Source organism: Salvelinus alpinus, chromosome 22 (genome assembly GCF_045679555.1).
Source record: "Salvelinus alpinus chromosome 22, SLU_Salpinus.1, whole genome shotgun sequence".
Taxonomy (NCBI): Eukaryota; Metazoa; Chordata; class Actinopteri; order Salmoniformes; family Salmonidae; genus Salvelinus; species Salvelinus alpinus.
Genome location: NC_092107.1, coordinates 8090267 through 8115205, shown reverse-complemented (window position 1 = coordinate 8115205; position 24939 = coordinate 8090267). Strand labels below are relative to the sequence as shown.

General features: G+C 47.2%; 1 protein-coding gene across 1 annotated transcript in view; it reads right to left on the bottom strand.

Annotated features, from left to right (window-relative positions):
* The window catches only part of ppm1lb (protein phosphatase, Mg2+/Mn2+ dependent, 1Lb), a 45334-nt gene that overhangs the window by 2365 nt on the left and 18030 nt on the right, over positions 1 to 24939 (bottom strand). The window contains exons 2-3 of the mRNA XM_071358864.1: positions 8865 to 9075; positions 1150 to 1311 (exon numbers count right to left, since the gene is read on the bottom strand). Of these exons, the coding sequence (XP_071214965.1) occupies positions 1150 to 1311; positions 8865 to 9075 (373 nt within the window). The remainder of the gene's footprint in view (positions 1 to 1149; positions 1312 to 8864; positions 9076 to 24939) is intronic.

The following is a 24939-nucleotide window of genomic DNA, read 5'->3' as shown; positions in this document are numbered from 1 at the left end:
AACGTTTCTTTGGTTTAACATCTTTTCACTGACAGAATGGTTTATATTGGACAGTTCACATACTGAAGTTCAAAGGTAAAGCAGAACAATAAACAGTACACACAGAGGTCTGCGCAGCCCTGTCTGTGTGTCTCTGTGTGTTTGTATTCTCTCCCACTGCCAGAGCACCAGATAATTACCCATGAAGAGGAATCAGAGTAACACACTGGATAAAAGGCTTTACTTGGAAGCCATACTCAACGGGAGGGAAACAGGGTTACCCTGAACTTGAACTCTGCATCATAATAGCTATATAAATAGCACTATCATAATAATGACAGAGCAGATGTAGACAGTCATTGCAGCTGGTGTGAACTTATGACCACTGACACAATTATTTAAGTCAGTTACTGGAAACCGCTAGCCAACTAGCTTACCCAGTTTGTGTGTAGTTTGCTGTCATTACTTATTTGCAGCTCCACTACCCACAGCAACCTGTAGATGGTGAGCTATGGACAGCCAAAAATAAGAGTATGTCCTACTTGATTTGTTACTCATTTGACTGAAGGCTAAATTTCATCAAAATCACATAAAGGAGAATATGAAATAGTATAAAAATGATAATTACATCACAGGCCTATGGGCTCTGTAGATTTTTTGGGGGCTTTCTTGAGGAGTGCATTCCATTCCTCACTCACTGGCCCCCCTGATCTATATATATAAAAAAAACTATATTTAACCTTTATTTAACTAGGCAAGTCAGTTAAGAACAAATTCTTATTTACAATGACGGCCTAGGAACGGTGGGTTAACTGCCTTGTTCAGGGGCAGAACGACAGATTTTTACCTTGTCAGCTCGAGGTTTCGATCCACCAACCTTTCGATTACTGGCCCAACGCTCTAACCACTAGGCTACCTGTGGTTAGAGCTATAATGAAATCAAGGAAATCTGAGATCAAGGTCGTGCAAATAGTCATGATACTGCTCCTGATTATAATTTTAAAAAAATCTTCATTTGGTAGAGGCTTGGTTTTTACACCTCAGTATAGCTACAATATAACAGCTGAACCAGGGATAGTTTTGTAGTTTCATCTATAATGTTTAAGATCAGGGCTAGTGGTGGAGAGAACTGATCCTAAACCAGTTATTAAGGCATGTTCTTTTGCTTACCAGCTTTCTTGATCCTCTTGCGTTCTTTGAGCTGGTAGGGCTTGTGATCATGTGACAAGGCGATGGCGTTGCCGTCTTTGTCACAGAGGACTCCGCGCGAGTCGCCAACGTTCGCCACCGTCAACTCTTTATCAGACAGCAGGGCCACCAGACATGTGGTACCTGAGAGAGGCAGGATAGAAGAGAAGGAGGATAGGAAAGAGGGAGGAGAGAAAGAGAAAATACATCCATGTTAGTCTAGAATAAAACTTGAACATCCTATTGTCAAAGACTGCCAAAGACACACTATAGCAGGGGCGTCAACCTCATTCCAACCAGGTGAGGGAAGTTCCTCTAATCAGTGACCTTAGTTCAACAAACAAAGTATAAGGGAGGTGCGAAAACCCACAGACACTCGGCCCTCCGTGGAATGAGTTTGACACGTGATCTATATAGTGTCTGCTTGTCCTCTTCTACTTGTCCTCCTCGGGTTGTTTTATTCTCCTTTTCCCTTCTTTGTTTGGTTTCCCAGTCTCTGGGCTGAGACTGAAGCCCATTGTCTGAGATCCAAGGCCCTGCAGTGAGAACAGACCAGTCTGTTTGACCATCTGTCTGTTTGCACACCACACAACTCAGAACAGGACAGAGGGGGGATGGGGATGTCTGACTGGACCACCCCAAGGAGGAGAGAGGCTTTGGGAATGGCAGAGAGAGTGAGTGAGGGGAGGTCCATTTCATTGAATGAACTGAACCTGCCTTTAGTTTCAACCTTGCATGTCCACACTTATGATTGTGATACACTGCGGTTTCAGGGCTGAGTGAGGAAATTAAACAGGTCCAGCTCCCTGGTGATGTTTTTTCATTCACTTCAATCATTTAGAGGCAAAGATGCACAGAGCCGCCTGAAGCTGACCAAGAAATAATGTGGGAAGAGAGAAAAATGGGGTGAGCGATGCAGAGAGAGAGATGGTGAATAATAGGGGAAGGAGAGAGAGAGGAAAATTAGATTACTTCTCAGCAGGACAGTGATTTTATTATTTCCATGTATAGCTTTGAGTCAGGGAGAAATGACAAAACAAATGGAGAAAACCGACACACACAGAGAGAAGAAACAAGGGAAGGTGGGAGACAAAGTTATCTATTCTATCTTTCCATCTCTGTGTGTGTCTAATCCTCTCCTGCTCCGGTCTACAGCTGGCACCTCTGTCCCATGCCGTCCAGCTAATTATTTTTATCGGGTTCCCGTGGTGATGGAGAAAATGGGCTGCACTGCCCTGCAAGCGCACCCTTCCCCAATTAGCTTCACGAGCCGCACAGACACACACCTACCCTTCTCCATTGAAACCATCATCCTAGCACACACATAGCACTATCTGATTAGCTAAACTTTACCCTGTGCACATCCACAACTCCAATTAAAACCTAGCATATCTACACAGACTGACTTCTCCAAATTAGCCTAGCATACCGTCGCTAGTTCACTTCAATTAGCCAAGGATACCTACACAGGTTGACTTCTCCAATTAGCCTAGCATATCTGCGCTAGTTCACGTCTTCAAGTAACCTAACAAACCTAGGCTAGCTCTCTTCTTCAATTAGTTAAGCTCGACCATGTTCCGATCTCTTTTTGCTGAGCATTAGTCATGGTCCGGGCACGTCAACTTCTCCAATTAGCCTACTTTAGTGTGTGCGCATGACTATGTCCATGACATTGTCTACCCACTTAAAAAAAAATATATAAAAAATAATCTACTACCCAGTCCAAAAGAAATGGCTTCCCCATACATCCTCTGAGGGTGCATTTATTGTAGCTGGGGATTTTAACAAGGCTAATCTGAAAACAAGGCTCCCTAAATTTTATCAACATATCGAATGCACGACCTGGGCTGGGAAAATTCTGGATCATTGTTACTCTAACTTCCGCGACGCATACAAAGCCATCCCTCACCCTCCTTTCGGCAAATCTGACCACGACTCCATGTTGTTGCTTCCAGCCTATAGACAGAAACTAAAAACAGGAAACGCCCGTGCTCAGATCTGTTCAACGCTGGTCCGACCAATCTGATTCCACGCTTCAAGATTGCTTCGATCACGTGGACTGGGATATGTTCCAGATTGCGTCGAACAACAACATTGATGTACACGTTGATTCAGTGAGAGAGTTTACTAGCAAGTGCATCGGTGATGTTGTACCAACAGCGACTATTAAAACCTTCCTCAACCAGAAACCGTGGATTGATGGCAGCATTCGCGCAAAACTGAAAGTGCGAACCACTGCTTTTAATCAGGGCAAGGCAACATGACCGAATACAAACAGTGTAGTTATTCCCTCCGCAAGGCAATCAAACAAGCTGAGCGTCAGTATAGAGACAAAGTAGAGTCGCAATTCAACGGCTCAGACATGAGAGGAATGTGGCAGCGTCGCCCCGTTGCACTCACTTCCGTCATCATGAAGTGCTTTGAGAGCAAAGCACTTCATGATGATGGAAGTGAGTGCTACGGGGCGATAGTCGTTTAGCTCAGTTACCTTAGCTTTCTTGGGAACAGGAACAATGGTGGCCCTCTTGAAGTCAAGGATCATATCACCTCCACCCTACCTGACACCCTAGACCCACTCCAATTTGCTTACCGCTCCAATAGGTCCACAGACGACGCAATCGCAATCACACTGCACACTGCCCTAACCCATCTGGACAAGAGGAATACCTATGTAAGAATGCTGTTCATCGACTACAGCTCAGCATTTAATATCATAGTGCCCTCCAAACTCGTCATTAAGCTCGAGACCCTGGGTCTCGACCCCGCCCTGTGCAACTGGGTCCAGGACTGTGACGGGCCGCCCCCAGGTGGTGAGGGTAGGAAACAACATCTCCACCCCGCTGATCCTCAACACTGGGGCCCCTCAAGGGTGCGTTCTCAGCCCTCTTCTGTAGTCTCTGTTCACCCATGACTGAGTGGCCATGCACGCCTCCAACTCAATCAAGTTTGCAGACGACACTAGTGGTAGGCTTGATTACCAACAACGACGAGATGGCCTACAGGGAGGAGGTGAGGGCCCTCGGCGTGTGGTGTCAGGAAAACAATCTCACACTCAACAAAACAAAGGAGATGATCGTGGACTTCAGGAAACAGCAGAGGGAGCACCCCCTATCCACATCGACGGGACAGTAGTGGAGAAGGTGGAAAGTTCCTCGGCGTACACATCACGGACAAACTGAAATGGTCCACCCACACTGACAGCGTGGTGAAGAAGGCGCAACAGTGCCTCTTCAACCTCAGGAGGCTGAAGAAATTTGGCTTGTCACCAAAAACACACAAACTTTTACATATGCACAATCGAGAGCATCCTGTCGGGCTGCATCACCACCTGGTACGGCAACTGCTCCGCCCACAACCGCAAGGCTCTCCATAGGGTAGTGAGGTCTGCACAACGCATCACCGGGGGCAAACTACCTGCCCTCCAGGACACCTACACCACCCGATGTCACAGGAAGGCCAAAAAGATCATCAAGGAAAACAACCACCCGAGCCACTGTCTGTTCACCCCACTATCATCCAGAAGGCGAGGTCAGTACAGGTGCTTTAAAGCGGGGGCCGAGAGACTGAAAAACAGCTTCTTTCTCAAGGCCATGAGACTGTTAAACAGCCCTCACTAACATTGAGTGGCTGCTGCCAAAATACTGACTCAAATCTCTAGCCACTTAAATAAAAAATTGGATGTAATAAATGTATCACTAGTCACTTTAAACAATGCCACTTTATATAATGTTTACATATCCTACATTACTCATCTCATATGTATATACTGTACTCTATACCATCTACTACATCTTGCCTATGCCGTTTGGCCATCGCTCATCCATATATTTGTATGTACATATTCTTATTCATTCCTTTACACTTGTGTGTATAAGGTAGTTGTTGTGAAATTGTTAGATTACTTGTTAGATATTACTGCACGGTCGGAACTAGAAGCACAAGCATTTCACTACACTCACATTAACATCTGCTAACCGTGTGTATGTGACCAATGACATTTGATTTGAGCTCCATCTGGTCTAGATATCAGCTTTTCCCTACTAAACCCAGGTCCCAACTATAAAAGAGTAGTTGTCCTCTAGGACATACCAGGCCAAAGAAAGGTTCAATAAATAACTCACTGTGTCACGTTCGCTGGAATAATTATCGGACCAAGGCGCAGCGGATGTTGAGTTCCACATAATTTATTAGAAAGTGAAACTTAGCAAAACAAAACAATAAACTAACAACGAACCGTGACTACAGAGGTGCTACGTGCACCAACCCAAAACAATATCCCATAAAACACAGGTGGAAAAAAATGCTACTTAAATATGATCCCCAATTAGAGACATCAATAGCCAGCTGCCTCTAACTGGGAATCATATCACACACACCAACATAGAAAAACTAAACTAGAACCCCACATAGAAAATAATAACTAGAAAACCCCCCAGTCACGCCCTGACCTACTCTACCATAGAAAATAATAACTAGAAAACACCCCCAGTCACGCCCTGACCTACTCTACCATAGAAAATAAGGGCTCTCTATGGTCAGGACGTGACACACTGTATTACAAGACTATTCAAACAAACTTATCTCTTGGCCATTTCATCAGAGGCCTCTCACTCACTTCTTGTCCCTTCTATTCTTCCCAGATAAAACAATGGATGGATGAAGGGATGAGAGGAGAGAGGGATAAATCTGATATGAGGTTGTCCTGGGGACTCTCTGCTCATCCTGATTATAACAAAAGCTCAGAGCTCCAGTCCCCAAATGATGTACCCGCTAAATCAGATACAAGGACAACAATCAAAAACAATTACCAGTCCAACTCACCCCCAAGACTCAGGGAGGTAGTTGAGCAGAAAACTCAGAGCCAATTCAATACGTCTGACTAATGCTTTGAAACACGAAAGCAGTTAAAAAAAAAAATGTAGTGTAACTTTACGGTAAGATTATCTTTGGGCTCAATCTTAATCCTTACTGTCATCCAAACAAAAGGGGGGAGTGAAATATGGGAGGATAAATGAACGGGCCTTGGAGAAGAATGGGCCTAGGAGGGGACAGTTGTAACCTGTCTGGGAATCAACAGGTCATGCTGCTTTGGAGGGACGGAGGGGTGGGAAAGAGGGAGGGATGTGAGAGAAGAAGGCAGATGGGACTGGATCAGTGGACGGGCTAGTTTAGTCTTTTCCACTAGACTTGGAGGTTGAAGCAGATCACACAAGTGTGAAGCAAGTCTTTACCGCCAGCTTATCATGAATATTTTAGCTCTCTTTTCTCTTCCCTACATTCTGAATAAACCATCAGTGCATCTGTGGTGACAACTTCTCTCCCCCACGCTCTCTCCCCCACGCTCTCTCCCTCAAGGCTTTCCCTCCCACTGCTCTTTGGTCCTGTAGGTGCTAGATGAGTGTGGGTGGAGGTGAAGATGGATGGAGCTCCATCTCTCGCCCCTTCCCTCTCTAGGAGTTCAGGACTACACCCTTCCCCTTTCAGTATCACCTTCTGTCATCTCTTTATCATATCACTGTCTCAACCCTATTTTTGGCCCTTGGCTTACACCCTTTTCTTCCTATCTCCCCCACCCTCACATCTTTCTCTCCTTTCCACACACTGGCCCTTTGTCGCTCTGTCCAGCCTTTTGTTCTTTTTGTCCTCTTTCCCTTAATTATGTAACTCTATACCCTCTCACCCTATATACAGTGCCTTCAGAGATATTCACACCCCTTGACTTTTCCACATTTTGTTGCGTTTCAGCCTGAATTTAAATGGATACATTTGCGATTTCTTTTGTCCCTGGCCTACACACACACACACACCATAATGTCAATGTGGAATTATGTTTTTAGACATTTTTACAAATTATTTAAAAAAAAGGAAAAGCTAAAATGTCTCAAATCAATAAGTATTCGACCCCTTTATGGTAAGCCTAAATAAGTTCAGGAATACAAATTTGTTTAATAAGTTGCATGGACTTTTTGAACAACTACTTCATCGCTGTACCCCACACATACAGATAAGGTCCCTCAGTCAAGCAGTGAATTTTAAACAGATTCAACCACAAAGACCAGGGAGCCTTTCCAATTCTTAACAAAGGGCACATATTGGTAGATGGGTGTAAAAAATTTTTTTTATAACAAAACAAGATATTGAATATCCCTTTGAGCATGGTGAAGTTATTAATTGCACTTTGGATGTTGTATCAATACACCCAGGCCCAAGGCACTAAAGTAAAACTGCAAAAAATGTGGTAAAGCAATTTACATTGTATTCAAGAAAAACAGTTATTTGGGGCAAATCCAATACAACACATTGCTGAGTACCACTCTCCATATTTTCAAGCATAGTGGTGGCTGCATCATGTTATGGGTATGCTTGTAATCGTTAAGGACTGGGGAGTTTTTCAGGATATAAAATAAACAGAATAGAGCTTAGCACAAGCAAAATCTTAGAGGAAAACCTGGTTGTCTGCTTTCACCAGACACTGGGAGATGAATTCACCTTTCAGCAGGACAATAACCTAAAACACAAGGCCATATCTACACTGGAGTTGCTTACCAAGAAGACAGTGAATGTTCCCGAGTGGCCGAGTTACAGTTGACTTAAATCTGCTTGAAAATCTAGAGCAAGACCTGAAAATAGTTGTCTAGCAATGATCAACAACCAATGACACAGCTTGAAGGATTTTTAAAGAATAAAATGGGCAAATATTTCCCAATCCAGGTGTAGAAAGCTCTTAGAGACTTACTTGGAAAGACTCAATGTGCTACTACAATGTATTGAGTCAGGGTTGTGAATAGTTATGTAAATGAGATATTTTTCCCATTTCATTTCTATTTTTTGCAATAAAAAAAAAAACATGTTTTCACTTTGTCATTATGGGGTATTGTATGTAGATGGGTGAAAAAAAATCATCAATTTAATCCATTTTGAATTCAGGCTGTAACAAAATGTAGAATAAGTCAAGGGTATATGAATACTTTATGAAGGCCCTGTATCTGTCAAGCCCCCTGAGGAGAGGCAGCGTGGGCACTCTCTCGCTCCCTCTTTTCTCTTTGGAATCAGAAGAGATAATTGCTACATGTCTGATGAAGATAAAGCTGTATTTTAATAGCTGAATAAGCAGCACGGCCGGAGCCCACTGTAAACGACCGCGAACAACTCAGAAATACTATGCAAGCCGAAATGTGGTGCTCCTACAAAAACAACAATGCATACACTTACGTGCACGCACACACACACGGAAATGTACACACAAACGAGCACCCTTGAACCACAGCTATTTATACAGACTTCCTTTCCGCTAGCTCTCACTGTCACAAACACCACAGCTACTTCAACAAACTCTGCCCTGTCCCCAAACATACCATAGCCATAATTTGTGCATTTTTCACAGCCTACACGTTAGACAACACTATTTAAGCATGCAGAAATGAGTGCAATCAATCCAAAACAAAGAATTGCGGTCACTGTAGAACAGGGATCTCAAGACTGACGCATCCAACTAAAAGTTAAGTCAGCTCTACATATTCTAGCCTATTCATTCTATTTCTGTGCGAAGTTTGTGTGAAATAATTAAAAGAATTCCCTTGAATGGGTTGAGTTCAGGATTAAGGTATAAACTGTTGCTAGATTAGTGGCTAGGGGCAGCTGTCTGCCCACAGAGGTGTGGCTGTGACCTTTAACCCCTGGCTGCCCTGCCCTCTGACCTGCTTCGTTGTAGACGGCTGACAGCTTGTCCAACATGTCCCTGTCCAGAGCCAGGATCTGCTGCTCCAGAATGGAGGAATAGGACAGACCGTCGCTGCGCTCCTTTTCATCCTTCTCTTTCTCCTTCTCCTTCTCCTTCTCTCGGTCGTAGCTCAGGAGCTGCTGACGCAGCGCCTCCGACAGATGGGCCTTGGCAAAGTCAGCCGCCGCCTGGGAGGAAGAGGGAGGGGAGAGAGGACTACAGTGAGCTGGCTATACTGAAGTTAGAGTTATGTATGGTGTAAACTGTAAGAAATTGTAAGCCAAGTGATGTTCACAGCTCTGCCTCGCCACACAGCATCAAACTTTTTGTGTGACTACAGTGCAGGCGGGCACACACACACACTTGGGGGAGAAGACCGAGGCTACAGTAGCGGTGACCTGGCTGTCCTTCGTTCCTTGCTGAAACCCAGATAAAGCAGGAGATAAATAGCCAGAGATGAGGGGGAGAAACTACACCATTAGCCAAACACACTTCCCCTCCGCTGTGCTGTGGAATACAGCTGAGCAAGAGAAACTCAATCCTCCCCTATCCATTTCAGCCAGGCGATAACGTCAGTGCACACCCTTTTACGGACAAATATGCAACGTTTCCCGGCAAAAAGATTGGCTCGTTTCTCTACTCCTTTCCTGAATCATGGCCAGAGAGAGAGAGAGAGAGATTCAAGCCAAGCCGAGCCAAAACCAAAAGAGAAAGATAGCAGTGTAAGCTAATGAGGTTTTTTTGGCCTGTTATATTGCCTCGCCATGTTTCCATCCACTAGCCTTGTTTCAGCCATGTTGTGGCCTGGCTGTTTATCAGGGGGCTTGGCGTTTGTATACGAGGTCAAGGGCCGCAGACAGTGCCTGAGCTTGTGCCTTATCATTCTGAAACCTTCTCTGCCAAACATTTCAACTCGCTTCACTTTCTCCGACTCTCCCTCACCGTATCTCTCTCCGACTCTCCCTCACCGTATCTCTCTCCGACTCTCCCTCACCGTATCTCTCCGACTCTCCCTCACCGACTCTCCCTCACCGACTCTCCCTCACCGACTCTCCCTCTCCGACTCTCCCTCTCCGACTCTCCCTCTCCGACTCTCCCTCTCCGACTCTCCCTCTCCGACTCTCCCTCTCCGACTCTCCCTCTCCGACTCTCCCTCTCCGACTCTCCCTCTCCGACTCTCCCTCTCCGACTCTCCCTCTCCGACTCTCCCTCTCCGACTCTCCCTCTCCGACTCTCCCTCTCCGACTCTCCCTCTCCGACTCTCCCTCTCCGACTCTCCCTCTCCGACTCTCCCTCTCCGACTCTCCCTCACCGACTCTCCCTCACCGACTCTCCCTCACCGACTCTCCCTCACCGACTCTCCCTCACCGACTCTCCCTCACCGACTCTCCCTCACCGACTCTCCCTCACCGACTCTCCCTCACCGACTCTCCCTCACCGACTCTCCCTCACCGACTCTCCCTCTCCGACTCTCCCTCTCCGACTCTCCCTCACCGACTCTCCCTCACCGTATCTCTCTCCGACTCTCCCTCACCGTATCTCTCTCCGACTCTCTCTCCCTCTGACTGTCCCTTGCTCTCAGTGTCTGACCCCTTCCCCTCTGTCTGCTGTTCCCACAACCCCTCTGTGTTCTCTTTGGTGCAGAGGGCTATGGGTGGAATATCCGTCTAGGCCTCTTTCTCTGGCCTTTTTCGGAGCTGCATGGGGACATATCTGACGCAGTCTCAGACATTCCTTCCTTCCTGTGGTTACCATAGTGACCGCAGAGATCATAAACAGAGGTCAGAGAGAGAAATAAGTATTTCTGGAGGAACTACATGGGACAGTAATGACCACATTAATAGCTGCTTTGGAACATTGTTATTGTGACTTACGAGGCCTGTCTTTGTTGACAATGGCGATTCATCCTTTCAGACATCCCATGAGCAGCTGTGAGTGTGTGTGTGTATATGAGTGAGTGAACACAGCCATTAAAGCTTGGATAAACAAACAAACAAACAAACAGGGATATGTCCTAGTTATCCTGTTAACAGAGTGGATGATCAGACACCTGTTAAGAGCTCAGCCTCTGATCCCTGATCTACTCTGACCTGTCCTACTCCCACTGCACCCCCCGACCTGTCCTACTCCCACTGCACCCCCCGACCTGTCCTTCTCCCACTGCACCCCCCGGCCTGTCCTACTCCCACTGCACCCCCCGGCCTGTCCTACTCCCACTGCACCCCCCGGCCTGTCCTACTCCCACTGCACCCCCCGGCCTGTCCTACTCCCACTGCACCCCCCGGCCTGTCCTACTCCCACTGCACCCCCCGACCTGTCCTACTCCCACTGCACCCCCCGACCTGTCCTACTCCCACTGCACCCCCCGGCCTGTCCTACTCCCACTGCACCCCCCGACCTGTCCTACTCCCACTGCACACCCCGACCTGTCCTACTCCCACTGCACCCCCTGACCTGTCCTACTCCCACTGCACCCCCTGACCTGCCCTACTCCCACTGCCTGCACACTGATCAACACCACATGTAGTACAATACTTTAGACCTACTGGGATGTCAACGTGTCTACGATTACCCAGATATGATCAGACGCCTGAGACGAGAAAGTAGGGTGGTGGGGAAACAGATGAAGGGGCAGCAGTCACGGTTTGAACAGAGAGTGTGTGTGTGTGTGTGTGTGTGTGAGAGACTTATCTGGGCTGTGTTATTTGCTGTGTCCAGTGATGGAGAGCGGAAGGGAGGACTGTGGAGAGAAAATAAATAAAGGGATGACAGAAGTATGGAGAGAGGGATGATGGAGGGACGGAGAGAGGGATGGTGAGAGGGATGATGGAGGTATAATGGAGGAGTGTGTGTGAGAGAGAGATCAGAGTGGTGTTATCTGCTGTGTGGGCACGCACGACTCCAGCAGCCGACAGTTCTGCTGCTGCAGGGACATCTTAATCATTACAGTGACTAACTGGTGTGTGTGCTGACTGGAGGGTTTCAATAGCCTCAAACTACATCATTTTACCACACCGTCCGATGGCAGTTGGGTTTCAGACTACGTATTCTCTAATTATGCTTAACAATCTTTACTTGACTGCCTAACTATTTAGTTCCTAACTTTATGTATTCTTCATGATTTAGTTCCTAACATTCTACATGTCTGTCAGTTAGAATGACATCACTCACCTTGAAAAACAATGTATACGAAAAACTTGGAAGTCATTAACACAATTGAAAAATCTAATGTTTAATTATTGAAATAGCATGTTCGACCGAGAAATTGTACCAATCTGTTTAAGGCCATGTGGCAAACAATAATGCAGGCACTAGGGATGGGGGTGTGAGCATGCGGGTCTGGGCAGAGGAGATGTGTGCGTATGTATACGTTTGTTTTTGGAATGTAAAAAAAAAAAAAAAAATGTTTTTAAAGACGCCGTGGACGGCAGTAGCAGAAGGCTCAACAGCCTAGCCTAATGAGCAAAATGACCATGTATTGGGAGTTGGCCTTGAGGCGATGCTTCACCAAGGCAACAACAAAGCAGCGGATCCGATCATAGGAGAGAGGCGTCTGTCAGCAAAGAGATGGAAAGGCAGCAAACATGCTCTCCTGATGAGACACACATTTATCACCTCACACAGGGGAGTATGCCCTGTGTTCTTCAGCTATGTTCTACAAGGAGATTCCCCCTCCCCCTCCCTGCACACATGAACACACACAGCTCCCCTTATATAACCAAACACTCTGAAGACCTTCTCTCCCCCCCAACTACACACGTTCCAAATCCCCTCTACCCCCCATACCATCACCATATTCCTTGCCCAATCCAAATGCATAACCCATCCACCCCTCATCCAATGATAACAGCCAGATCTCTTTACCATAGGCATCCATCAGACAGTGAGGTTATTAGATCCAGGGAGAGTTATGTACTGTAGGTCTCTTCAGGCTGACTGAGGAAGAGAGAGGGGGACTGAACAGAATGACCGCAAGGGAGAGGACTGAACAGCTTCTCTACTGCCAGGTTTAATGATGGATAAGGAAGGGGGAAAGTTATTTTTTCATAAGGAGGGGAGTGGGTCTGTCTTATTTTAACTGCTGTTTCTCCAACAGAGTGAGAAAGGGAGAGGGGGGGCAGTTAACTAGCATAACTGAAGTACATCATTAAAATACATTCTCCATTTGTACAAAGAGAAGACGAGAGAGAGCGGGAAGTAGAGGGAGCGAGAGGAGTAGAGAGCGAGAGGACGGCAGTGGATTAGCTTTGCTGAAGTACATCATTAAAAAATATTCTCCATTTGTACAAAGAGAGAGAGACAGAGAGCGAGCGAGATATTCAGATATCAGTAAGAGTCAAAGGCCTGGCTGACAATGAGGATAGAATGCTAGAGAGGAAGAGTCTGTGGCCATCTTTGATTGAACACAGAGATGTGGGGGATACTCGTCTCAGCTTACCTCTTAGCTACCCAGTGCCAATGTTGTCCAACATGAAGGAGTGGAACACAGAAAGGCAGCTGTGCTTTGTTGTAAACTACTGTCAAACTTACAGTGCATTCGGAAAGTATTCAGACCCCTTGACTTTTTCCACATTTTGTTACAGCCTTATTTTATTCTAAAATGGATAAAAATGGTCTTCCCCCTCAAATCTACACACAATACCCCATAATGACAACGCAAAAAAACATTTAAAATGTTTGCAAATTTATATAATATTTACATAAGTATTCATACCCTTGACTCTGTACTTTGTTGAAGCCTCTTTGGCAGCGATTACAGCCTCAAGACTTCTTGGGTATAAACCTACAAGCTTGGCACACTTGTATTTGGGGAATTACTCCCATTCTTCTCTGCAGATCCTCTCAAGCTTGGTCAGGTTGGAGCGGAAGCATTGCTGCACAGCTATTTTCAGGTCTCTCCAGAGATGTTCGATTCGGTTCAAGTCCAGGCTCTGGCTTGGACACTCAAGGACATTCAGAGACTTGTCCCGAAGCCACTCCTGCGTTGTCTTGGCTGTGTGCTTAGGGTCATTGTCCTGTTGGAAGGTGAACCTTCGTCCCAGTCGGAGGTCCTGAGCGCTCTGGAAGAGGTTTTCATCAAGGATCTCTGTACTTTGCTCCGGTCATCTTTCCCTCAATCCTGACTAGTCTCCCAGTCCCTGCAGCTGAAAAACATCCCCACAGCATGATGCTGCCACCACCATGCTTCACCGTAAGGATGGTGCCAGGTTTCCTCCAGACATAACATTTGGCATTCAGACCAAAGAGTTCAATCTTGGTTTCATCAGACCAGAGTATTTCGTTTCCCATGGTCTGAGAGTCCTTTTTGACAAACTCCAAGCAGGCTGTCATGTGCCTTTTACTGATGAGTGGTTTCCATCTGGCTACTCTACCATAAAGGCCTGCAGAGATGGTTGTCCTTCTGTGAGGTTCTCCCATCTCAACAGAGGAACTCTGGAGCTCTGTCAGAGTGACCATTGGGCTCTTGGTCACCTCCACGACCAAGGTCCTTCACAGATTGCTCAGTTTGGCCAGCTCTAGACTTATTCCATTTAGGAATGATCGAGGCCACTGTGTTCTTGGGGACCTTCAATTCAGCAGACATTTTTTGGTACCCTTCCCCAGATCTGTGCTTCAACACAATCCTTCTACCTCATGGCTTGGTTTTTGCTCTGACATGTACGGTCAACTCTGGGACATTATATAGACAGGCGTGTGCCTTTCTAAATCATGTCCAATTGAATTTCCCACAGGTGGACTCCAATCAAGTTGTAGAAACGTCAAGGATGAGCAATGGAAACAGGATGCACCTGAGCTCAATTTCAAGTCTAGCAAAGGGTCTGAATACTTATGTAAATAAGGTATATATATATATTTTTTAAAGAAATTTGCAAACATTTCTAAAAACCTGTTTTCACTTTGTCATTATTGGATATTGTGTGTAGATTGATGAGGAAAAACATTTAATTTAATCCATTTTATAATAAGGATGTAATGTAACAAAATGTGGAAAAGGGGAAGGGGTCTGAATATTGTCCAAATGCACTGCAACATGGCAAAACAACAAGTGATTAAGATTGTTTAATTTCTAATCTTGAATCATCCATTTTGGATGGAAACATTTTCATGGCCTCCTTCACTCACGCCGCCAAACTTACCCTAGTAAAACTGACTATCCTACCGATCCTCGACTTCGGAGATGTCATCTACAAAATAGCTTCCAATACTCTACTCAGCAAACTGGATGCAGTCTATCACAGTGCCATCCGTTTTGTTACCAAAGCCCCTTATACCACCCACCACTGCAACCTGTATGCTCTAGTCGGCTGGCCCTCGCTACATATTCGTCGCCAGACCCACTGGCTCCAGGTCATCTATAAGTCTATGCTAGGTAAAGCTCTGCCTTAGCTCACTGGTCACGATAACAACACCTACCCGCAGCACGCACTCCAGCAGGTATATCTCACTGGTCATCCCCAAAGCCAACACCTCATTTGGCCGCCTTTCCTTCCAGTTCTCTGCTGCCAGTGACTGGAACGAATTGCAAAAATCGCTGAAGCTGGAGACTTATATTTCCCTCACTAACTTTAAACATCAGCTATCTGAGCAGCTAACCGATCGTTGCAGCTGTACATAGCCCATCTGTAAATAACCCACCAAATCTACCTACCTCATACTGTTTTTATTTACTTTCTGCTCTTTTGCACACCAGTATCTCTACTTGCACATCATCATCTGCTCATCTATCGCTCCAGTGTTAATTTGCTAAATTGTAATTACCTCGCTACTATGGCCTATTTATTGCCTACCTCCTCACACCATTTGCCCACACTGTATATAGACTTTCTTTTTTTCTACTGTGTTATTGACTGTAGACTTGTTTATTCCACGTGTAACTCTGTGTTGTTGTTTGTGTCGCACTGCTTTGCTTTATCTTGGCCAGGTCGCAGTTGTAAATGAGAACTTGTTCTCAACTAGCTTACCTGGTTAAATAAAGGTGAAAAAAAAAGAATAATAAAAAATGTCTGGAAAAGCCATGTTTAACCTCAACAGGCACATGTTTACCACCACTCCCCCCGTACATGCATCTGGCTCCATGACAATGTACTGCAGCTCTATAGGTTGGTTTGCTGCAGAGGTGTAGTGTACTGTAACTATATCCTTACAGTGACATTGCAGAGGTCTGTCCTTAGCAGTGGAGAGTGCTAGCCTAGCAGTGAGAGCTAATTTAATTCGGCTAGCATCGTGTGTTATGTGTCAAAACTGCGTCAAGTACATGTTTTAAGTGGGTGTGGGAGTGCACATGTGAGAAAGAGGGGGTCATTGTACCAAATATAGAAGCCATTCAAAACCAACATCCGTGGCAATGTAATAAGTGCCCTACACTCCCCCCCCCCCCGTACCCTTAGAACCGCCTCTCTCTCTCTGCTGCAGTTTCAGAAGAATAAAAAAAAATGCATTGTCTGGCATTTCCCAACATATCATCAAAGCAAACCGCTGCTGTTTGAGGTTTTAATAAGAGGGAAACTGTTCTGTTGATTTCTGTCCCTGTTCACCCTAACACTGCAAGCACCCCAGTACAGACAGAATGACTACAGACAAGCCAGAGACTGAACCCTAACCACAACAGTCAGGGCGGTCATGGTCCAGTGCTTAGCCAATAAACCAGGTCTATAGTCAATCACAGCTCCAGTGTTACTAAGTCATTAGGTGTTGTTCAGCTGGCTATGTCTGACCTTCCGGGAGTAACTCTCCTCATCCTGGGTCTCTGATCCAGGCTGAGGGATCCAGGGAACGAGGCCTCAGGCCTGGAATGCTTCTACAGTACTACGACTAGACCCATCTGTCAGTAGGACCTGGGGATTACCATCAACCCCTGATTTCTCCTTTATGACTACCAACACCAATGTGTGTGTCCTCTGCGTGCGTGCGTGTCCTCTGCCTGTCAAAGTCTCGGTCCAAACTGAAACGCACCCCTTTAATGTTTACGTTCAGTTGCCGTTCGTGTTGTGGAAACGAGGTGGAATGCCCATTTAATATAAGAGTGAAGTGGGAAAGGAGGCGAGGGAGGAGAAGAGTGGGAGTAGAGAGCTGAGGAGGGTGTAGGGGTGAAAGGAAGGAAGGTGAGGGGAAGAGAGCTTGTGGGGGGGGGGTCTGAGAGGAGAGAGCTGGAGATGAGGACAGAAGGGAGCTGTATTCATGACTGGGAGCACTCCTGGCAGATTCTGATAAGGCACACACACACACACACACACACACACACACACCATTCCACCGGCAAATCAGATTGAAATGTAATATTAATATTTCAGAAAAGGAGGACTGAGGATGTGGTAGCCTACACTGGGCTCTGTGACAGAGTGGACTGGGGGTGTGAAATGCTGTAAACTCAAAGTGAATGGAGGTTTGAGATCTAAAACGCTGGGCTGTGAAAGTGGAGAGGTGACTAACAACATTAACAGAGGAAGCTTACTGAATGAAGCCAACAGATGAAAGGCTCTTCCTCTTATGAGTGGTGTGTGTGGTGAAGTAAAGCCTCAGTACTGACTGTTTCGTGAGATTTGGCGAGGTCTGAAGACGGTGTTGACATGAACAAACATCAGAGCAACCCCTTCAATTGGCTGTTCTTTCCGACCTTGCCAGCTGTGACATTCCAGGTCCCTTCGGCACAATCAAGCTCTTTGACATGCAAAAGCCCGCCCCTCCAGGGGTCAGTGGCACAGATGGTTGGCTCTTTTGAATGCCAATAAACAGTCAAGGTGACCATCTCCACCTTTAAAATCATGACATTCAGGAGAGTCAAGTTCTAAACCGACACACGTCCCTCCTTCCTCATAAAGAGATGGGAATTATTATGACAGCAACGCACACCCTCCTTCCTCATAAAGAGATGGGAATTATTATGACAGCAACGCACACCCTCCTTCCTCATAAAGAGATGGGAATTATTATGACAGCAACGCACACCCTCCTTCCTCATAAAGAGATGGGAATTATTATGACAGCAACGCACACCCTGCTTCCTCATAAGGATGGGAAAATGTCCACTGAGAAGTGATTCACATTCAGTGAAAGGAAGGAGACATCTGTCAGTATGACCCCATCCATCTACACACACACACACACACACACACACACACACAACCTCTTTACCCATAAAGTGATAGGAATTATGAAAGTCCCTGTGAGGTCAGAGGACACCATTACAGAAGGTGAGGCACATTAAACAAACTAGACAACAGGAGGTTGTTTGTAGATTTGTAGACTATTTCAATTAGGATTAAGGAAGAAGAAGACGACTCACTGAAGAGTGCTGAAATACATGCATACTGCTGAAGCATGCAATGAATTCAAGGTCTGTCATGCTTTCCAGTGTGTGTGTGTGTGTGTGTTAAAGATTGTAATGCACAGAGGTGTGCTGATATGCAGACATTACAGCAAGGATGTAAGCAAGATTTAATCCTCTCTCTAAGTCACATACACACAGCTGCCAAAATGCCAAGACTTGCACCTTTTTACAGAATGCCTTTCGTTAGGTATTGCAGGCCTGTAATTTCTGTGATATATATGATGTTGGTACTGCAGTGTGTGTGTGTGTGTATGTGTGTGTGTGTGTGTGTGTGATAACACAGACACGCTGGCGTTAAAGGAACAGGTAAAACCAGCCATTACTCTCACATGGGCGCTCCCCACCTCGGCGCTATGGCACTGTGGCCAGTAATTACAGACTCCTATTGACAAATCAACACTGGCCATAAAAACACTTTAGCTGTGGACCCTGCTGAGGAGGAGAGTGAGGGAGGGAACAACCTCACCATGAAACAGAGAGATGGACAGGAAGAGAGAAGTGACAGAGGGAGAGAGGAGTTGAGAAAGACATAGAGAGTAGGATAGAGAGAATAGAGGTAAGAGAGTAGAGGGAAGGGGTGAGGGGTGAGGGAGAGAGAAGAGAGAACGGGGTGGAGCCTGAGACAATGAGAGACAGAATGTGAACTTGATGCTTATATACACACACACACACACACACACTGGGTTATTGTAGGAAGCAGATTGAACTTGTGCACAACAGCCATTTTTCAAAATGAACAGACAAAGATAATTCTGAGTATTTCCTTTTAGAACACAGACGGGTTCACTGAGATCTGCATCTCACCCAACAAACGTCCTTGGGCTGAGAACAACACTGTACAATATCTCCTAACAGAGTAGTGAACTACTAGGCTTACCAGTCATCTTGATACCATCCTGCCATTACCACTCACAGCCATTGTTGTACTCCGCTCCATCTAAATCAAATCAAATCAAATCAAATTTTATTAGTCACATACACATGGTTAGCAGATGTTAATGCGAGTGTAGCGAAATGCTTGTGCTTCTAGTTCCGACAATGCAGTAATAACCAACAGTAATCTAACCTAACAATTCCACACTACTACCTTACACACACACACAAGTGTAAAGGGATAAAGAATATGTACATAAAGATATATGGATGAGTGGTGGTACAGAACGGCATGGCAGATGCAGTAGATGGTATAGAGTACGGTATATACATATGAGATGAGTACTGTAGGGTATGTAAACATAAAGTGGCATAGTTTAAAGTGGCTAGTGGTACATGTATTGCATAAAGATGGCAAGATGCAGTAGATGATATAGAGTACAGTATATATACATATGAGATGGGTAATGTAGGGTATGTAAACATTGTATTAAGTGGCATTGCTTAAAGTGGCTAGTGGTACATTTTTACATAATTTCCATCAATTCCCATTTTTAAAGTGGCTGGAGTTGAGTCAGTATGTTGGCAGCGGCCGCTAAATGTTAGTGGTGGCTGTTTAACAGTCTGATGGCCTTGAGATAGAAGCTGTTTTTCAGTCTCTCGGTCCCTGCTTTGATGCACCTGTACTGACCTCGCCTTCTGGATGATAGCGGGGTGAACAGGCAGTGGCTTGGGTGGTTGTTGTCCTTGATGATCTTTATGGCCTTCCTGTGACATCGGGTGGTGTAGGTGTCCTGGAGGGCAGGTAGTTTGCCCCTGGTGATGCGTTCTGCAGACCTCACTACCCTCTGGAGAGCCTTACGGTTGTGGGCGGAGCAGTTGCCGTACCAGGCGGTGATACAGCCCGACAGGATGCTCTCGATTGTGCATCTGTAGAAGTTTGTGAGTGCTTTTGGTGACAAGCCGAATTTCTTCAGCCTCCTGAGGTTGAAGAGGCGCTGCTGCGCCTTCTTCACAACGCTGTCTGTGTGGGTGGACCAGTTCAGTTTGTCCGTGATGTGTACACCGAGGAACTTAAAACTTTCCACCTTCTCCACTACTGACCCGTCGATGTGGATAGGGGGGTGCTCCCTCTGCTGTTTCCTGAAGTCCACAATCATCTCCTTTGTTTTGTTGACGTTGAGTATGAGGTTATTTTCCTGACACCACACTCCGAGGGCCCTCACCTCCTCCCTGTAGGCCGTCTCGTCGTTGTTGGTGATCAAGCCTACCACTGTAGTGTCATCCGCAAACTTGATGATTGAGTTGGAGGCGTGCATGGCCACGCAGTCGTGGGTGAACAGGGAGTACAGGAGAGGGCTCAGAACGCACCCTTGTGGGGCCCCAGTGTTGAGGATCAGCGGGGTGGAGATGTTGTTACCTACCCTCACCACCTGGGTGCGGCCCGTCAGGAAGTCCAGGACCCAGTTGCACAGGGCGGGGTCGAGACCCAGGGTCTCGAGCTTGATGACGAGTTTGGAGGGTACTATGGTGTTAAATGCTGAGCTGTAATCGATGAACAGCATTCTCACATGGGTATTCCTCTTGTCCAGATGGGTTAGGGCAGTGTGCAGTGTGGTTGCGATTGCGTCGTCTGTGGACCTATTGGGTCGGTAAGCAAATTGGAGTGGGTCTAGGGTGTCCGGTAGGGTGGAGGTGATATGGTCCTTGACTAGTCTCTCAAAGCACTTCATGATGACGGAAGTGAGTGCTACGGGGCGGTAGTCGTTTAGCTCAGTTACCTTAGCTTTCTTGGGAACAGGAACAATGGTGGCCCTCTTGAAGCATGTGGGAACAGCAGACTGGGATAAGGATTGATTGAATATGTCCGTAAACACACCAGCCAGCTGGTCTGCGCATGCTCTGAGGACGCGGCTGGGAATGCCGTCTGGGCCTGCAGCCTTGCGAGGGTTAACACGTTTAAATGTTTTACTCACCTCGGCTGCAGTGAAGGAGAGCCCGCAGGTTTTGGTAGGGGGCCGTGTCAGTGGCACTGTATTGTCCTCAAAGCGGGCAAAAAAGTTGTTTAGCCTGTCTGGGAGCAAGACATCCTGGTCCTCGACGGGGCGGATTTCCTTTTTGTAATCCGTGATTGACTGTAGACCCTGCCACATACCTCTTGTGTCTGAGCTGTTGAATTTCGACTCGATTTTGTCTCTGTACTGAGACTTGGCCTGTTTGATTGCCTTGCGGAGAGAATAGCTACACTGTTTGTATTCGGTCATGCTTCCGGTCACCTTGCCCTGGTTAAAAGCAGTGGTTCGCGCTTTCAGTTTCACGCGAATGCTGCCGTCAATCCACGGTTTCTGGTTTGGGAATGTTTTTATCGTTGCTGTGGGTACGACATCGTCAATGCACTTCCTAATGAACTCGCTCACCGAATCAGCATATTCGTCAATATTGTTGTTGGACGCGATGCGGAACATATTCCAATCTGCGTGATCGAAGCAGTCTTGAAGCGTGGATTCAGATTGGTCGGACCAGCGTTGAACAGACCTGAGCGCGGGAGCTTGTTGTTTGAGTTTTTGTTTGTAGGCTGGAATCAACAAAATGGAGTCGTGGTCAGCTTTTCCGAAAGGGGGGCGGGGGAGGGCCTTATAAGCGTCGCGGAAATTAGTATAACAATGGTCTAGTGTTTTTCCAGCCCTGGTAGCACAATCGATATGCTGATAGAATTTAGGGAGTTTTGTTTTTAGATTAGCCTTGTTAAAATCCCCAGCTACGATGAATGCAGCCTCAGGGTGTGTGGTTTCCAGTTTACAAAGAGTCAGATAAAGTTCGTTCAGGGCCATCGATGTGTCTGCTTGGGGGGGAATGTATACGGCTGTGATTATGATTGACGAGAATTCCCTTGGTAGATAATGCGGTCGACATTTGATTGTGAGGAGTTCTAGATCAGGTGAACAGAACGACTTGAGTTCTTGTGTGTTGTTATGATGATCACACCACTTCTCGTTAATCATAAGGCATACCCCCCCGCCCCTCTTCTTACCGGAAAGATGTTTGTTTCTGTCGGCGCGGTGCATGAAGAAACCAGCTGGCTGCACCGACTCCGTTAGCGTCCCTTGAGTTAGCCATGTTTCCGTGAAGCAGAGCACGTTGCAATCCCTGATGTCTCTCTGGAATGCTACCCGTGCTCGGATTTCATCAACCTTATTGTCAAGAGACTGGACATTGGCGAGTAGTATGCTAGGGAGTGGAGCGCGATGTGCCCGTCTCCGAAGCCTGACCACGAGACCGCCACGTTTTCCCCTTTTTCGGCGTCGCACAGGGTCGCCGGCTGGGATCAGATCCATTGTATTGTGTGGAAGGCAGAACACTGGATCCGTTTCGGGAAAGTCATATTCCTGGTAGGAACGATGATGAGTTGACGTTAATCGTATATTCAGTAGTTCCTCCCGACTGTATGTAATGAAACCTAAGATTACCCGGGGTACCGATGTAAGAAATAACACGTAAAAAAACAAAATACTGCATATTTTCCAAGGAACGCGAAGCGAGGCAGCCATCTCTTTTCGGCGCCGGAAAAGGCGCCTCCCCCACACACACACAGAGCTCCATGAAAAACATGCTTACTCAATAAACCCCCAGCTTCTGTCCCTGTCTGCACCCTAAAGATAATACCTGGCCTATAAAACAGGTAGAGAGAGGTATAACAGGAGAGTGACACAGACCGACAGAGAGAGCGAGAGGTTTGCGACAGAATAGATTGTGAGAAGTGTGTGAGAAGTAAGAAGTTTCCTCTCCACAGGCCTGCCCTGAGACCTCCATTATACATTCACTTGTCTTCTCGCCCCTTACCCGATCCCCAGGATATTTTTATACACACCTCTGTGGCAGGTGTGTGTGTGCGCATGATGTGAGTGTGTGTGAGAACGAGAGAGAATGCTGACAATTATTTTCCTCTACTCCCCTTCAGGCTCTCTGTGCTCCATATTTAAGAAGTAGGAGATGGACAATCATTGAAGTTCCCTGAAACACATTTGGTGGATGCCTTCACGGAATGGCAAAGAGGTTTATAGTCCAGCACCCCAACCCTGGTTACTGGGTATAGTCCAGCAGCAGCACCCCAACCCTGGTTACTGGGTATAGTCCAGCAGCAGCACCCCAACCCTGGTTACTGGGTATAGTCCAGCAGCAGCAGCACCCCAACCCTGGTTACTGGGTATAGTCCAGCAGCAGCACCCCAACCCTGGTTACTGGGTATAGTCCAGCAGCAGCAGCAGCAGCACCCCAACCCTGGTTACTGGGTATAGTCCAGCAGCAGCACCCCAACCCTGGTTACTGGGTATAGTCCAGCAGCAGCACCCCAACCCTGGTTACTGGGTATAGTCCAGCAGTAGCAGCAGCACCCCAACCCTGGTTACTGGGTATAGTCCAGCAGCAGCACCCCAACCCTGGTTACTGGGTATAGTCCAGCACCCCAACCCTGGTTACTGGGTATAGTCCAGCAGCAGCAGCAGCAGCACCCCAACCCTGGTTACTGGGTATAGTCCAGCAGCAGCAGCAGCAGCACCCCAACCCTGGTTACTGGGTATAGTCCAGCAGCAGCAGCAGCAGCACCCCAACCCTGGTTACTGGGTATAGTCCAGCAGCAGCAGCAGCAGCACCCCAACCCTGGTTACTGGGTATAGTCCAGCAGCAGCAGCAGCAGCACCCCAACCCTGGTTACTGGGTATAGTCCAGCAGCAGCACCCCAACCCTGGTTACTGGGTATAGTCCAGCAGCAGCAGCAGCAGCACCCCAACCCTGGTTACTGGGTATAGTCCAGCAGCAGCAGCAGCAGCACCCCAACCCTGGTTACTGGGTATAGTCCAGCAGCAGCACCCCAACCCTGGTTACTGGGTATAGTCCAGCAGCAGCAGCAGCAGCACCCCAACCCTGGTTACTGGGTATAGTCCAGCAGCAGCAGCAGCAGCACCCCAACCCTGGTTACTGGGTATAGTCCAGCAGCAGCACCCCAACCCTGGTTACTGGGTATAGTCCAGCAGCAGCACCCCAACCCTGGTTACTGGGTATAGTCCAGCAGCAACCCAACCCTGGTTACTGGGTATAGTCCAGCAGCAGCAGCAGCAGCACCCCAACCCTGGTTACTGGGTATAGTCCAGCAGCAGCACCCCAACCCTGGTTACTGGGTATAGTCCAGCAGCAGCACCCCAACCCTGGTTACTGGGTATAGTCCAGCAGCAGCAGCAGCAGCACCCCAACCCTGGTTACTGGGTATAGTCCAGCAGCACCCCAACCCTGGTTACTGGGTATAGTCCAGCAGCAGCAGCACCCCAACCCTGGTTACTGGGTATAGTCCAGCAGCAGCAGCAGCAGCACCCCAACCCTGGTTACTGGGTATAGTCCAGCAGCACCCCAACCCTGGTTACTGGGTATAGTCCAGCAGCAGCACCCCAACCCTGGTTACTGGGTATAGTCCAGCAGCAGCACCCCAACCCTGGTTACTGGGTATAGTCCAGCAGCAGCAGCAGCAGCACCCCAACCCTGGTTACTGGGTATAGTCCAGCAGCACCCCAACCCTGGTTACTGGGTATAGTCCAGCAGCAGCAGCAGCACCCCAACCCTGGTTACTGGGTATAGTCCAGCAGCAGCAGCAGCAGCACCCCAACCCTGGTTACTGGGTATAGTCCAGCAGCAGCACCCCAACCCTGGTTACTGGGTATAGTCCAGCAGCAGCACCCCAACCCTGGTTACTGGGTATAGTCCAGCAGCAGCACCCCAACCCTGGTTACTGGGTATAGTCCAGCAGCAACCCAACCCTGGTACTACTCCTGTGCTATCCCCTGGCCCACTGACCTCATTCACA